Consider the following 15950-nt stretch of genomic DNA (forward strand, 5'->3'; position numbering starts at 1 on the left):
TCTGCTCGTTCATTCATGAGTTTATTAATTTGAGTCTTTTTTCTTTTTAATAAGGCTGGCTTGGGTTTTATCTTATTAATTCTTTCAAAGAACCAACTCCTCACTTTGTTGATCTGTTCTATAGTTCTTCTGGTACCTATTTCATTGAATTCTTCTCAAATCTTTATTCTCTCTTCTGCTCTGTGTAGGTTTTATTTTCTGTTCTTTCTCCATTTCAATTAGGTGCAAGGTTAGCTTGTGTATAAGTGTTTTCCAGTTTTTTGAAGGAGAGGTGTATTGCAATGTACTTTCCCTCTTAGGTCTGCTTTTGCTGTATACCAAAGATTTTGAAGGGTTTTATCCTCATTTGCATTAGTTTTCACTAAGCTTTTTAATCCTTCTCTAATTTCCTGTTTTACTCATTCATCTTTTAGGAGGATGTTCTTTAACCTCCACGTGATTGAGTTTCTTTCAAATTTCTTCTTGGGATTGAGTTCTAATTTCAAAGCATTATCTTCTGAAATTATGCAGGGGAGAATCCCAATCTTTTGGTATCCATTGAGGCCTGATTTGTGGCCTGGTAAGTGGTCTATTCTGGAGAAAGTTCCATCTGCACTTGTGAAGAATGTGTATTCCATTGTGTTCTGATGGAAAGTCCTGTACATATATCTGAAATGGATCTGGTCCAGTGTATCATTTAAAGCCGTTGTTTCTTTGGTGATGTTGTGCTTTTATATGTCATTTGCAGATAGTATCATGTTGAAGTCTCCTACTATTAGTGTATTATTATCGAAGTATGTCTTTACTTAGGTATTAATTGATTGATATACTTGGCTGCTCCCACATTGGGGCATAAATATTCATGATTATTATGTGTTCTTGTTCGATAAACCCTTTAAGTATGATATAGTGTCCCTCTTCATCTCTTACTGCAGCCTTTGGGATAAACTTTAATTTATCTGATATGAAGATTGCTACTCCAGCTTTCTTTAGAGGACCATTTGGGAGGTCTAAAATGAGTCTCTTATAGACAGCAAATGGATGTGTCCTGCTTTTTTATGCAGTCTTTAACCCTGCATCTTTTGATGGGATCATTTAGCCCATTCACATTCAGAGTAACTATTGAAAGATATGAATTTAGTGTCATCGTAATACCTATTCAAGCCCCTGTGTTTTGGACTATTTCTTTGGGCTTCCTCTTTCTTTTACAGGGTCCCCCTTAATATTTCTTGCAGAGCTCATTTGGTGGTCATATATTTTTTCAGTTTCTGCCTATCTTGGAAGCTCTTTATCTCTCCTTCTATTCTGAATGAGAGCCTTGCTGGATAAAGTATTCCTAGTTGCATGTTCATTTTATATCCTGAATATATCCAGCCAGGCCTTTCTGGCCTGCCATGTCTCTGTGGAGAGATCTGCTATTAATCTGATATTTCTCCCCAAGAGTTAAGAATCCCTTGTCTTTTGCTACTTAAGGATTTTCTCTTTATCTTTGGAATTTGCAAGTTTCACTATTAAATGTTGAGGTGCTGAACGTTTTTTTTTTTTTTTTTTTTTTTTTTTCATTTTGGGATGTCTCCTCTATCTCCTGATCTGAATGCCTATTCATCCCCAAATTAGGGAAATTCTCAGCTGTGATTTGTTCAAATATGCTTTCTGGTCCTCTGGCCCTCTTATCGCTTTCTGGAACCCCAAGTATATGTACATTCTTCCCTCTCAGGCTATCATTTATTTCCCTTCACTTTTCCTCATGGTCCTTTAATTATTTTTCTCTTTTTTTCCTCAGCTTTCTCCCTTGACATCAACTTGTCTTTTATGTAGCTCATTCTTTCCTCCACCTCATTAACTCTGTTCATTGGGACATCTAGTTTGAATTGCATCTCATTTAATCTATTTTTAATATTGGCCTGATTAGATCTCAGTTTTGCAGTAACAAGGTCTTAGAGTCCTTTATGCTCTTTTCCAGAGCCACCAGTAGCTTTAAAATTGTGCTTCTGAATTAGCTTTCTCATATCAAATTGTAATCCATATTCTGTAACTCTTTGGCAGAGAGTACTGATTCTGCTTCTTTCTTTTGCGGTGAATTCTTCCTTCTAGTCATTTTGCTCAGTGCATAGTGGCTGTATGAGCGGGCTGAGTCAAGAATATCAACCACAACCTAAATAAAATACACCCTAGATGATTCCGAGGAGGTTAGAAACCAGAAAATGAAAACAAACATCAGAACAAAATAAAACAAAAGGACCTTTAAAGTGAAAAAGAAATTTTAAAGTAAGTAGTAAAAAAATAAATGGCCAACAATCCCAAAGAAGAAAAAAAATAAAAGGAAAAAAGTGTAGAGTTAAAGAGAAAAGAAAATAAAAATAGGGACGCCTGGGTGGCTGGGACGCCTGGGTGGCTCAGCGGTTGAGCGTCTGCCTTCAGCCCAGGGCGTGATCCTAGAGTCCTGGGATCGAGTCCCACATCGGGCTCCCTGTGTGGAGCCTGCTTCTCCCTCTTCCTGTGTCTCTGCCTCTCTCTCTTTCTCTGTGTCTCTCATGAATAAATAAATAAAATATTTTTTTAAAAAAGAAAATAAATATAAAATTTAAAAAAACAAGTAAAAGAGGAAAGAGATGAAAACGAAAAATAAAGATAAAATAAAAAAGGGGTGGGAGGGACTGGGAAATGGTGGTGGTGAAGAAGTTGTAGTGGAGGGAGAATGTAGTTTACCTGGGGGTCCTTGAGGGTGATCGTCTTGGTTCTGAGTCTATTACGTTCTGTATGTTAGAAGATGCTCCATCCCAAATTTATATAAGCCAGCAATACTTGCAGAAAGCCCCAACCTTGACCAACAAAACATAAACGAGATAAAAGAGGCGGGGCAGAATGGGAATGAAGAGAGAATATAATCTCATAGAATGAACCAGCTCGGTGTTCCACTTCGTCCTGGTTGCATGCTGGTCATGTTTCGATGGTATTAACTTCATCCATTGTAGAACAAAATAAGGCAGAGGAAAAAAAAAAGCACAAAAGAAATCTCGTGTCTCGTATGTTTCCCAACATTAAATTGAGTATGTTGATGGGAATCCAGAAGTGAAAAATATATCTAAGACATGTAATTATAGAAATATGAAAGTCAGAAAGGAAGAAACTTAAAAATGAAGAGGTGGTAAAATATTGTAGTTAAGGTGGGAAAAGATAAAAAATATTGGAAAATTTTAGTCTGATAAGAAACTAGTTGTAATGGAAAAAGGGGAAAAATTTTTTTTTAAGAAATGGGGGGACTCTCTTGTTTTGTATACTACAAGTCCCTCAACCTCCCCTGGAGCTTTCTAGCGCTGCTTTGTGAAGAACTTGTTCTTCTCCTGTGCCTCCAGCTAGTTCTGGTGTAGGGGTTCTGCTGTGCTGATTCTCCAGTGTGTGTTCCTGAGTGGAGATGCCCCGCCCCTTGTCTGTAGACATCTTACCAAGCACCTGCCAGATGCCAGGCTCAGTGTGAGCTGTTTATCCTGTGAGGCCTCCGTTCCCTGGCAGCCCCACCTCTCCCAGGCAATTGGTGAACAAAGGATGAAAAACAACAATGGTGTCAGCCAGATCTCCAGCTCTGCAGTCAGCTCCCTGCTAGTAATTAACCACAGTGTCCCAGTCTGCACTGTCCTATTTGCTCCCAGGGCAGCGTGGGTACAATGATCTGCACAGCTTGAGGACACTTAGCATCAGGAGAGTTCTCACTGTCCTGTGCCCTCCTTGCTTCTACCTGTCCCAGGGGGAACACAGGATCATGGGCCTTGTATGCTGGGTGCCCTGGAATCCAGGGTCCTGTGCTGCTGGAACTGTGCTCCTAGAAGTCATGGCTCCGGAAGGCAGTAGGGCAGATACCTCTGTCTGGAACCAGCCCGCCTAACCAACTCCCTTCTCTCAAATGCCCCATATGCTGCGTGCTCTAGCCTTTTACTGAGATTGGTCTGCAGTCTGTAGTGTGGTTTCCTCCAGGCACCCCTCCTCTATTAGTGACTCTGGGAAACTGGAGGCTTCACTGTCCCTCCTGCAGTTCTTCCTGATTTCCCTCCTAAGCACTTTTCTGTCCGGGAAAATTCCAGTGGCGATTTTTAAAGTTCCTGCTTCTCCAGGGCTGGGATTTCCTGTCCAGGAGTCTCTCACCACCCCGCTTTTGCCTGGCTCCTCGCATTCTCCCTCCCCCACTTGATTCTTTTTTATTCTATTTTTTCCTACCTTCCTACCTTGCTAGAAGCAAAAACCCTTTTGTAGTGTTCTGGGTATTCTCTCTTTAAATCTCAGATTGAATTCCTAGGTGTTCAGGATGTTTTGAAAATTATCTAGGTAAGTTGGTGAGACCAGGTGAATTGAGGACCCCTACTCTTCCACCATCTTGCCCCATATGTCAAAATAAATTGTTATTTTCTTAAATCTAAGAAGCCATAGATTATAACTGGTCCGTTTTGTGATAGACCACCAGGGAAAAACTGTTTTGCTCATTATATGGTGGCCTGCTGATCACATATCTGTGATCAATTGCAAGATGCATTCTGATTTTAAAACATTAGGGATCCCTGGGTGGCGCAGCGGTTTGGCGCCTGCCTTTGGCCCAGGGCGCGATCCTGGAGACCCGGGATCGAATCCCACGTCAGGCTCCCGGTGCATGGAGTCTGCTTCTCCCTCTGCCTGTGTCTCTGCCTCTCTCTCTCTCTCTCTGTGACTATCATAAATAAATAAAAATTAAAAAATAAATAAATAAAACATTAAATATGCATATAAAAATATAGTATATTACAAAGCAGTGTTACCTATGGTTGTTTTAAAACAGCTTGCCTACACAGGAACTACTTTTAGATTTATAATATAAGGTTTGAACATTTTGAAAGTAGGAAGATTTGAAAAGGCATTCTTGGAGGTTTAGAATAATATTGTTATTATGTCATTTTCCTACATCCTAGCCTTGGCTTTGAGTGAGAGTACACACTTTGACCTTGTGGTCAAGAATGAGTAATTTAATGAGACAGCTGACTAAACTGACGCAGAGGATATTGACCGGGGTGTTTTACATCAACTTGAAAATCTGATGTGAATTTAGTTGGTGTACGTTTGTTTGCTGAGTGACAACTTGTAACAGTTTTCCATGGGGTACTTGGCTTGGGCCAGTGGTTTTTTAGTTTCAGATAGACTTTGTTCAATTGAGAGGCAAATGTGGACGATATTCATAAAATGGTAAATCAACATTAATGTTACTCATTTTCTGGGATTTTGTTGAAAAATATGATCCTTAAATTCTGATGATAAATAGGAACCTAATATGTGAGATGTGAAAGATAAAACAAAATTAAGTATTAGCATTTTGGCACTGGTAATGCTGTTTTAAGGGAAAGCAAGTCAACATAAATGTGATTATCATGATAGGTTCAGCTGTTGAGTGGCTATAATAGAGCAATATGAAGGTATCAAAACCAAAATAGAATGATTCATCAGATATATGTTGGCACAATATTACTTAATTTGATATTGTCTTATACTTTATTTTGGAAGTTGGCTTTCCTATAAATTATAGTTTGGATGGAAGTTAGAGTACAATCCGATGATTCTTAAATATAAGGTCATTGGCACATTCAGAAATTTATGTGTTTGTTGTGTAGGATAGAAATTCAAGAGGAAGCATGAAAACTTGTTTGGATGCTATGAAAACAATATAGGTTTGAGAGTATTAGACCTACTGTGTAGTCTGTCTCTTTAATGTCTCATATTTTCCCCATGAGCACCTTTGTTTACTGGTTTTTCTTGCGATTCCAGTTACTTTTCATTAGCTCAGTTAGACTCATCTTATTTTCTGTGATTTTTCTCCTACCTCAATCTGTCACTTGTGTAGAATCTTCCATCCTCATTTCACTGCTTCTTGAATTTATATCTTCAGTTCTCTCCCCATTATGGACATTTTATTTATAAAGCACTGAATAATTATACATCTGCATGTTAATAGTTTTTCTCTCTTTTTCCACATATTTTCTCAAACTGGGTCAGGAAGAAGCATCCTTGATCCTGTGAGATTACTGAAACCAAGAATCAAATATATAATAGAACATTTGTATGTTAATCTAATTCCATTAGAACTATAAAATTCTTATGGTTTGTTCAATATTTTTATTTCTAGAAGACAACAAAGTTCATTACCTAACAGAGAGAATCCAGAAATACCAAGACAAATATTTGCCACAACTTTTATTCAGCAACAAAAAACTGTCCTCAGAGAAAGTTTATGCTTTAAGAAAATTGTCTGATATGAGTACAAATTGTGTTCCTTCAAGAAGAGTACCGTTCAAATATGACTTAAATGGAATGAATTTGGAAAATATTTTAATATCAATTGGTAGTAATAGAACTTCTTCAAGAAAAAAGCCTCACGTATCAAATATATATGAGAAATTACTTGATATTAAGCAGGTGAAACCTCATACTGAAGAGATTTCTTATCAAAATAATCAATATGAGAAAGCCCTGAGTCATAAGAATGGTATAATTCAGCACTTAAATACTCAGTCTTCAGAGAAGATTTCAAAATATGGTGGTGGAAAGTCCATAGGAAAAAAGACCACAATAATTCCACACAGGGAAATTGACACAAGAGAAAAATTCTGTGAATATAATGGACATGGAGAAACCTGTAAGAAGTTAACTCTTTTGAAATGTTATGGGGTCCACATGGAAATAAAACAATATGAAAGCAATCAAGTTGAAAATAATTTCAAAAGGGTGTCACATTTCACTCAAGTTCAGAAAAAACAGAGACATCAAGGTCTCTTCAAATGTAGTGAGTGTGAGAAAACATTCAACTACAAGTCAAACCTCATAGTGCATCAGAGAACACACACAGGAGAGAAACCCCTTGAGTTTAATTTATATAGGAAAACAAGCCACAAATCAGCTGTCACGGATTATCAGTTAACACATATGGAGGAGAAACTTTATAAATGTCATGAATGTGGGAAGTCCTTTTGCAGGAAATCCTCTCTCACTCGACATGAGGGAATGTATAAAGGGGGGAAACCCCATGAGTGTAATGCATGTGGAAAAACTTTCTGTAAGAAGTCAGCCTTCACTCAACATCAGAAAACTCATGCAGGAGAGAAACACTTCCAATGTAATGAACACAGTAAGACTTTCCATCGGCAGTCAGGCATTAAGGTACTTCAGAGAATCCACACAGGAGAGAAACGCTTCCAATGTAATGAATGTGGCAAAGCTTTCCATTGGCAGTCAGATGTTAAGCTACATCAGAGAATTCACACAGGAGAGAAACCCTTTCAGTGTAGTAAGTGTGACAAAACTTTCTATCGACAGGCAGATGTTAATGCACATCAGAGAATTCACACAGGAGAGAAGCGCTATCAGTGTAATGAATGTGGTAAAACTTTCTATTGGCAGTCAGATGTTCACGCACATCAAAGAACTCACACAGGAGAGAAACCCTTTCAATGTAATGAATGTGGTAAATCTTTTCATCGGCAGTCAGATGTTAATGTTCATCAGAGAACTCACACAGGAGAGAAACGCTTTCAGTGTAAGGAATGTGGTAAAACTTTCTATCGGCAGTCAGATGTTAATGCACATCAGAGGATTCACACGGGACAGAAACCCTTTCAGTGTAAGGAATGTGGTAAAACTTTCTATCGGCAGGCAGACGTTAATGTGCATCAGAGAACTCACACAGGAGAGAAACGCTTTCAATGCAAGGAATGTGGTAAAACTTTCTATCGGCAGTCAGAAGTTAATGTACATCAGAGAACTCACACAGGAGAGAAGCCCTTTCAGTGTATTGAGTGTGGTAAAACTTTTTATCGGCAGTCAGATGTTAATGCACATCAGAGAATTCACACAGGAGAGAAACCTTATAAATGTAATGAATGTGGGAAGTCCTTTTATGAGAAGTCATCCCTCACCCGACATGAGAGAACTCACACAGGGGAAAAGCCCTATGAATGTAATGAATGTAGGAGAACCTTCTGCCAGAAGTCAGCCCTCACTCAACATCAGAGAACTCACACAGGAGATAGGCCCTTTCAATGCAATGTATGCGGTAAAACTTACCGTCATCTGTCAGCCATCAATGTACATCAGAGAACTCACACAGGAGTGAAACCCTTCCAGTGTAATGACTGTGAGAAATCTTTTCTTACAAAGTCGACTCTTACTAATCATCAGAGAACTCATACAGGGGAAAAACCCTTTGAGTGTAATGAATGTGGGAAGAGTTTCCGTCATAAATCTACCCTCACTACCCATCTGAGAATTCACTCAGGAGAGAAGCCTTATAAATGCTGTGAATGTGGAAAAACTTTCGGCCGGAAATCAGCCCTTAGGAATCATCAAGGAATTCACATAGGGTAGAAACCCTATAGCAGAAAAACTTGCTATATTTTTCACAATACTCATTTTCTTTGTAGTTAACACAACTTGTCAAGATTTTCTAGCATTCTTTCCATTCATGTAAAGCCATATGACCTCTGAATCAGAGTATGAGCACACATTCCAACCCTATAGAAGACCTCATTTGGGATTTTTCCTATTTCCATTTTTCTTTCCTTATTCAAGGGTAATGGAGATCACCCTCAGGGTAACTTGGGAGCTAGTTATTAGAGATTACAGAATCACAAGGTGGAAGAAATCAGGGTTCTGTGCAGAGTTCTGCCTTCTCTAACATCACTTGTAAGTCTTGTCATGAACCAGAAAGAAATTTCAGTTTTGTTTGGCCATTTATGTATAGGACTTTTTATTGTCATAGTATATGCTAGTCATCTCTTATCTCATATATCTTATGAATGTAATGAAGGTATGAGAAATGCTCTATGTCAGAGAATTCATTAGGGGGGGAACTGTTCTCATTATCCTGCATTTTAATAAACTTCCATCAACAAGTCAAACATTTTGTAAATCAGAAATCTACAAATGGAAACCCCCCAAAATGAAATGAACGTAGGAAATTTTTCACAAAGAAGCTACGTCTGATTAGTCATGAGATTATTGAGAGTAGAATAAAAGCTAATAACTTGGAAAACATTTCAAGATTTGTTTATTGGAGCATACATAACAAAAAATTATCAGTTTAGGAAATGAAGAAAGCCTCCTCATCTAGAAATAATCTTATACTAGAAGCAGTGTTTTGGATGCAGCAGTAAATAGCTTATTAATAATCTAACACAAAATATTTATCTGGCCATTATGCTCAACAAAAGATATGTAGTTTTCAGAAGGCACAAATGAGTTGAGTCATCAAAGTAACAGCACTAAGTGTCACATAGTGACATTCACTATGTGAATAATCATAGCCTCTGAGCTTTGTCAGATTTATACATATGAGTGTACTCTATAACTGCTACTTTCTGAATGCTTGATTTTTGTTTTGGACTCCAAAATAGAGCAGGAACAATGCACCCTTACCTAAATAATTTTTGTAACATACACAACAATTTCTGACACTAAATACTCTTGTTGCTACATCATATACTTAGGCCACAATAGATATTTTTAAAAGAAACCTTGAACGCATGAAATGCTATGTGTCATATGTGTTTTCTACTTTTTGGTGGCATATGTAAATCTGTATAGACATTGTTAACCAACTATTCTTTTAGTAAATGAGCCCAATAATGACTAATCAAGATTTACTTGAAGTATGCAATGATTCAGCAAGCCATTGTTTATAGTACACATCTGAATTTTCAAAATTGGCTTTGAACAGTAGTACTTATTATACTGTACAGATTGAAAACAGGGCCCATTGAAGTCATTTTCCCCATTTTATATTTGTGCTATGTCCAAACTATATGCTTATGTAAGTTTTAAGTGTGAAGTGCAGATTTTATGTGAGCAAAAACTATCTACATTTGTATTTAGTGTGGTAGAATGCCACATTTTTCCTTCTACAATTATACACTTTTTTTTCAAACAGGTTATTCTATGTCTTTCACTTATTTGAGTGTTCTGTGTCGTGGTTTAATCTCTTTGCCTCAATTTCCTCATCTGCAAAATGGAGATAATATTGTCTACCTCATAGATACTGAATAGTTTGGATCAGAGTTTTCTGTTATTAGAACTAAAAGCATTTATGTTTATAACTCGAACATTAGAAATAAAAAGATTTGTCATAAAAAAAAAAAAGATTTTGGAGATCCCGGGGTGGCACAGCAGTTTGGCACCTGCCTTTGGCCCAGGGCGCTATCCTGGAGACCCGGGATCGAATCCCACGTTGGGCTCCTGGTGCATGGAGCCTGCTTCTCCCTCTGCCTATGTCTCTGCCTCTCTCTCTCTATGTGTGTGACTATCATAAATAAATAAAAATTAAAAAAAAAAAGATTTGTCAACCCATAGTATAAAATGTATTTCTGCTTCTTGAGTTGATACAAGAAGATTCTTATTAGAACTTTGTGTTTAAAACATGAAACACGTATTTAAAGTAAATGGAATAATCTATTGATCTCTTTCTGTTGATAGTTAAATATGTAAACTAGAGATCCAACTTTGATTTTTTTCCCAAATGAGAAGACAACTTTCAATTTTGATTATTTCACCCCTATTTCACTGATTTCAAACCACAGTTATATTGTATACAGAATTATCTTTTGATGTGGCTGTTAAGTCTCTAGGCCTTACATTCCTTTCCTCATTATTCTACTGCTGGTGCACAATCCAGGTGGGCCAACTATAGGACACCACCCTCCTTCCCTACACTGATTTTACTGCTGTTCATTCTGCTTTTTGCCACTATGTATAAACTCAGTGAATTTCAGTGATTCCAGTAACATTTTGTCATACCTCGCTTTGTGCCTTATCCTGAACACTGTTGCTTTACTAAAACCAGAATAATGGTTTTGAATTATGTCCGTGTTTATACATGTAGCTCTTGTTATTTTTAGCATCTTCTACTCTGTTCTATTAAAATAAGTTAATTCTGTTGAAAGGCATCTTGTTTCTAATTTTTCATGATTACAAACATTACCATTTTGGAGAATGTGTGTTTATTTTATGCAGAGTAGGGCTGAATCTTCAACCCACAGTGAGAAAAACATTTTAGTGACTCCCTATAAATACAAACATTTGTTGATTCAATCAGCATTTGTTAGTTACTTCTTAAATAGAAGGCAATGTACAACAGTGAATGGAACATAAGTTTTACTCTTCCTGAGATTAAATTCCAGTGAAACATATCAGGATTGTCAGAAGACAGAAACCATAACAATGATTTGAACGCACACAATATGATACAAAGAATTGTTAAACTTGGTGCACAATTGTTCACAAAGGATCTGAAAGGGGAAAAGGGAGCAGAGAGAGATTGTGAAGATAGCAGGAATCTGAAAGTAAAAAAAGAAGTCAAGTGTATCACTAAGATAGCAACTGCAGGAAGCAGCTACCAGCTCTAGGCTAGTCAAATGAAGAACAGGGGAGGCATCCCTTAGAGCTGAAGTACAGCCCCCCAAAAGGAACCTATTCCATTGATGTGGGTATCTGAGTCCAGAGGAGAGACCTCATGGGATTGGGGCCCATTTTGGCCAGGGAGAGAGTGCTGGCTGCCTGGCACTGGTATCTGATGGGGCATGATGAAGCTGGTGTACAAGTGTTAGAAAACTGAATTTAGCTGCTGCTCTCAGAAGGCCTACATGCCTGACTGGGTGAAGCAGCATTGCTAAGATGCTGACAGCACAAGAGGGATGGGAAGCCCACAGGAAACAAATGGGAAGAAGCATGTCCATTTGCCCTCCATCTTTGTGGTCCTCAAGTGTATGCTGTTGGCCAAGCGTGACAGCTGGTAAAACATAAGTGTGATTACAATGGAGAACCTTGGCTGACCCAACCCAGTCAAGCAATTGAAGTTAACATAAATAATACTGACATTTGGTATTCAATAGTATTGAATTTGTGTACCATCTAATAGGATGCAATGAGAATACAGCCAAAAGTGCACAACCAGAGTCTAAGCAGGAGGGAAGCATCAAACAAACTACTTTTGAGGTGCACTTTTTAGAATAAATGGCTTGTAATCTTCAAACATAACAAGTTCATGTAAGTCAAGAAAACTGAGAAAGTGTTCCAAGTTGAAAGAGACTGAAAGAAATGGGATATTGTAATGCATCATCCTGGATTAAATCATTTTGCTGTGAAGGAAGGGATTCAGAGAATGGGTGAAACACGAATGGGGTCTGAGGATTAGGTGGTAGATATTAGTGTTTTCTGATTTTGATGATTGAAATGTGATATATTCTGTTAACTAAAGCATATCGACTATATGCTCTCAATAATTTAGAGAATAAAAGGTTATTTGTACTATTGTTGCAAACTTTTTCTAAATTTAAAATTATTCCCAAAGAATAATGTATTTTGTCCTTGATAAATAAATTATGTAATCTTTGTTTCTTTAACTTAGTTAATAGTGTTAAGCTATAAATTAAAATAGGAGGTTGGTCAAAAATTAAACTAGTTCTAAGATCTTCTCTAGAAGAAGCCCATGTATTCAGTGCAGAAGAGACAGACTCTGAGCTGATTACCATGGACCTATAACTCATGCCTGTCCTGTGTTCTTCACACATGGGTCTTTGGTTACTTTCTTTGAAAAGTAAAGGAAGTTGGAGGATATTGGCAGCTGTGACTGGTGCCCGTGTTTAGTCCTCAGTTATGATCTCTGGGCTCAGGCATTTTGTTCCTGGGCTGGCACCAACCAATGTACTAGGAGAAAGAGTCATTATAAATGTCTGGTGGGGAGGACTGGGTGGCTGGGTTATCTTAGGTAGCCCCTCTCTGTGCCCTCTGTATAATGACTAAACATATATTATCAAACATTACATAAGTGTCAGGCCCTGTGCTAGAAATTGTCAAATTTAACTCTTACTAAGCCAGGAGAGTATGAGTGAATGACTGAGTAATGACATTGAGAATGTGGATCAGGATCCCATGGAATGTAGGAGCTAAGGGTTGGAGCCTCCTAGCATCCTTAGTGTGACTAGAAACTATAAACCCCATGTTGTCTAATTGTCCATCTTAGTTTATTCAGGCTGCATGACAAAGTCCATGGACTAGATGGTGTATAAACAACAGATACTCATTTCTGACACTTCTGAAGACTGGGAAGTCTAAGATCTCAGTGCTGGCAGAATTTGTGTCTGCTGAGCCCCTGCTTCCTGGTTCATAGAAGCCTGTTTTGTCCCTGTGTCCTCACGTGACAGAAAGACATGGTGATGGATCTCTCTGGGGTTTCTTTTATATGGGCAATAATCCCATTCATGAGGGCTCCACTCTCATGATCTAATCATCCCCCAAAGCCCCACCTCCAAATATTATATTGGGATTAGTTTTCCACATGAGTTTTTTGGAGGGAACATGTGGTATGGGACATAAACATTCAATCTATAGCATTATTTATTTTTTATTATTTTTATTTTATAAATAATACTGGAGTATGTTTTTTAAAATTACAGCTATTCCTTTCTTTTCCCTTCCTTTCCCAGCACAAGGAAAGCAGTCCCATTGCAGGTCAGTCACGGGAAGAGAGCTCCACGCAGAGGAACAGAATTGTACAACTGTTCATAGCACAGAGTCATGGGACACTGGGGAGTTGGCTGTTAAGGAGATTATAGATAGAGGAAATTTTTGGCATGGTTGGAGATTGATTACATTGAGGGAAAGATGAATGTATTGAAAATGAGAGCCAGGCAGCCGGGGGTGGCTCAGCGGCTTAGCGCCACCTTCAGCCTAGGGTGTGATCCTGGAATCCCGGGATTGAGTCCCCCATCAGGCTTCCTGCATGGAAGCCTGCTTCTCCCTCTGCCTGTGTCTGTTCCTCTCTCTGTATATATCATGAATAAATAAATAAAATCTTTTTAAAAAAGAAAATGAGAGCCACGTTTCTACCCGTTAAAAAGATTTACAAATATAGAAAGGCAGAAGACCGAACAGAACCCCAAGGTGTTGAATCAGAATTGGAGGTATTGGTAGGAATTGATCATTTTTTAAAATACATATACATAGATGTATTTGTAGGTGTGTGTGCATACATATGTGTTTAGACACATGCACGTGTATATGCAAATATACATGTGTATGTATACAAATGTACACACAAATGCATGTGTGTCTGTGGTATATGAATGTCCTCCATACCTGTATTTCCTAGCTCTTCATGCTGAGATTGCTTAGAAGCAAATCCATCCCAGTAGCAATGAGCACTGGCTTCCAGAGTTTGGTTTCTAGATACTGTCTTCCACTTAAAGGAAGCAGAACTCCTTTGTAAATGCCTGATTCCAGACCTGTGCCTGGAAATATGAGCCTAGAATATCTCCCTGTGAGAGAAGGCAAGGAATGTCTCAAGGAATAATGGGCTTTCAATGTACTTTTGCTATGTACATAAAGTACATAAAAGCCATCTTGGAGACGCTCTTATTGGCCGAATCTGGAACAATCTGAGTGTAAAATTAATACAATGGAATATAACCTGTGGTATAAAATAGAAAGCCATGAATCCATATTGATACTGAAATAAGTAAGTGGGGAGAAGGAAAATATCCTTCTCTAGTAAGTGTATGAGGAATAGTGGAAATAGAAAGCCAGTATTTGGTAACCATTATATGAATGATTGATTCAGGTGAGATTATTAATAGATACTAAGATTGGTGAGTGGATGAGGAACAGATTATTGGCATAATCTCAGAATATAGCTCCATGAATGATTACTAATTTCCATGGGGATAATGGTGATATTATGACAGAGAAACCTGGCAGACACCAAAATGACAAAGTGATCAAGGCTAATGTCACCATGGCCAGCACTGTCGCCCCTGACCTGATACACTGATCCATCTTTTCTGTAGTCACTACCAAGAAAGCATGACCTAAGTCTGATAATGAAGAAACATATCCCTTGATGGGATCCAGGACCAGAAGGGGAAGACTTTGTTGGGACAATAGTTGAGATTGGAATAGGATTTGTGGATTTGACAGTAGTGTTCTGTCAAGGTCGATTTTCTGACTTGCTAATTGGGTTGATGGTTCTGTAAGAAAGTGTACTTGTTCAAGGAGAATACCTAGTGGAGTACTTAGGAATTGTGGTGTATTACATCTGCAGCTCTATCTCATATACTCAGGAAAAGAACAATGATAATAAGGCAGTTGAGCAGACAGATATGAAACAAATGCAGTGAACTGTTAATAGTTGGTGAATCTAGGTATGGGGGATATGGGGATTTTTTTTCACTGTTGTTGCAACTTTCCTGAAGTTTGAAGTTATTTCAAAATAAATCATTAAATAGTTTCTTTGAACCCAACTTGTACATTGGTAGCCTTCCTTGCTATAACCATTTCTGTTACTTCAGTGTATAACCTTTAACATCTTCCTTTTCCCATATATTTAAAACCCACATATATGTACATAAAAAGAATATATAATGAGTGCCATCTTTATGACTGTTTTTGATATGCAAATGTTAAATAACATTCTATAAACATTCATGAAGTCTGATATTGTGAATGTTGAAGTAATACAATTTATGAATTATTATTAATTGTCTGGAATAACAAAATGTAAAACTGACTTCCCAGATGAAACACGAATAGTGCCTCTGGTTGCCATGTGGTAATGATACTTTAACTAGTAAACCTAAATGAGTTCTATAATTGTTGGTATCCTGTGAATGAACCCCACTCTTACACAGTGCATAGGAGGTTTTATGGGTGTTTTGATGATTTAGGCTTCTTTTAAATTACAAATTGAAATTGACAATATTTCTTAAAATCTTTAGAAGTCATCTAAATGAAGGAAATTTAAAAACCATTATTAGGTGAACAATGCATCAAATCTGCAGATGCTATCCATTAACAGATATCCATTAACAGCTATCCATTAACAGATATCCATTAAGCTATTAATTAATTACAATGGGAAAGATACTAACTTTACAGCAGAGGACCCTGGTGGACATAAGTTTAACAGAGTGGTTAAC

General features: G+C 37.8%; 1 protein-coding gene across 12 annotated transcripts in view; it reads left to right on the forward strand.

Moving 5' to 3' along the window:
• LOC112927383 (uncharacterized) overlaps positions 1–10921 on the forward strand; it is a 38742-nt gene extending 27821 nt beyond the window's left edge. For all 12 annotated transcript variants that reach the window (XM_026008756.2, XM_026008750.2, XM_026008751.2 and 9 more), the window contains one exon: positions 6119–10921. In XM_026008756.2, the coding sequence (XP_025864541.1) occupies positions 6119–8352 (2234 nt within the window). In that variant the 3' untranslated portion in view covers positions 8353–10921. The remainder of the gene's footprint in view (positions 1–6118) is intronic.
• The last annotated feature ends 5029 nt before the right edge of the window (positions 10922–15950 follow it).

This window comes from Vulpes vulpes, chromosome 4 (genome assembly GCF_048418805.1).
Source record: "Vulpes vulpes isolate BD-2025 chromosome 4, VulVul3, whole genome shotgun sequence".
In the NCBI taxonomy this organism is placed as follows: domain Eukaryota; kingdom Metazoa; phylum Chordata; class Mammalia; order Carnivora; family Canidae; genus Vulpes; species Vulpes vulpes.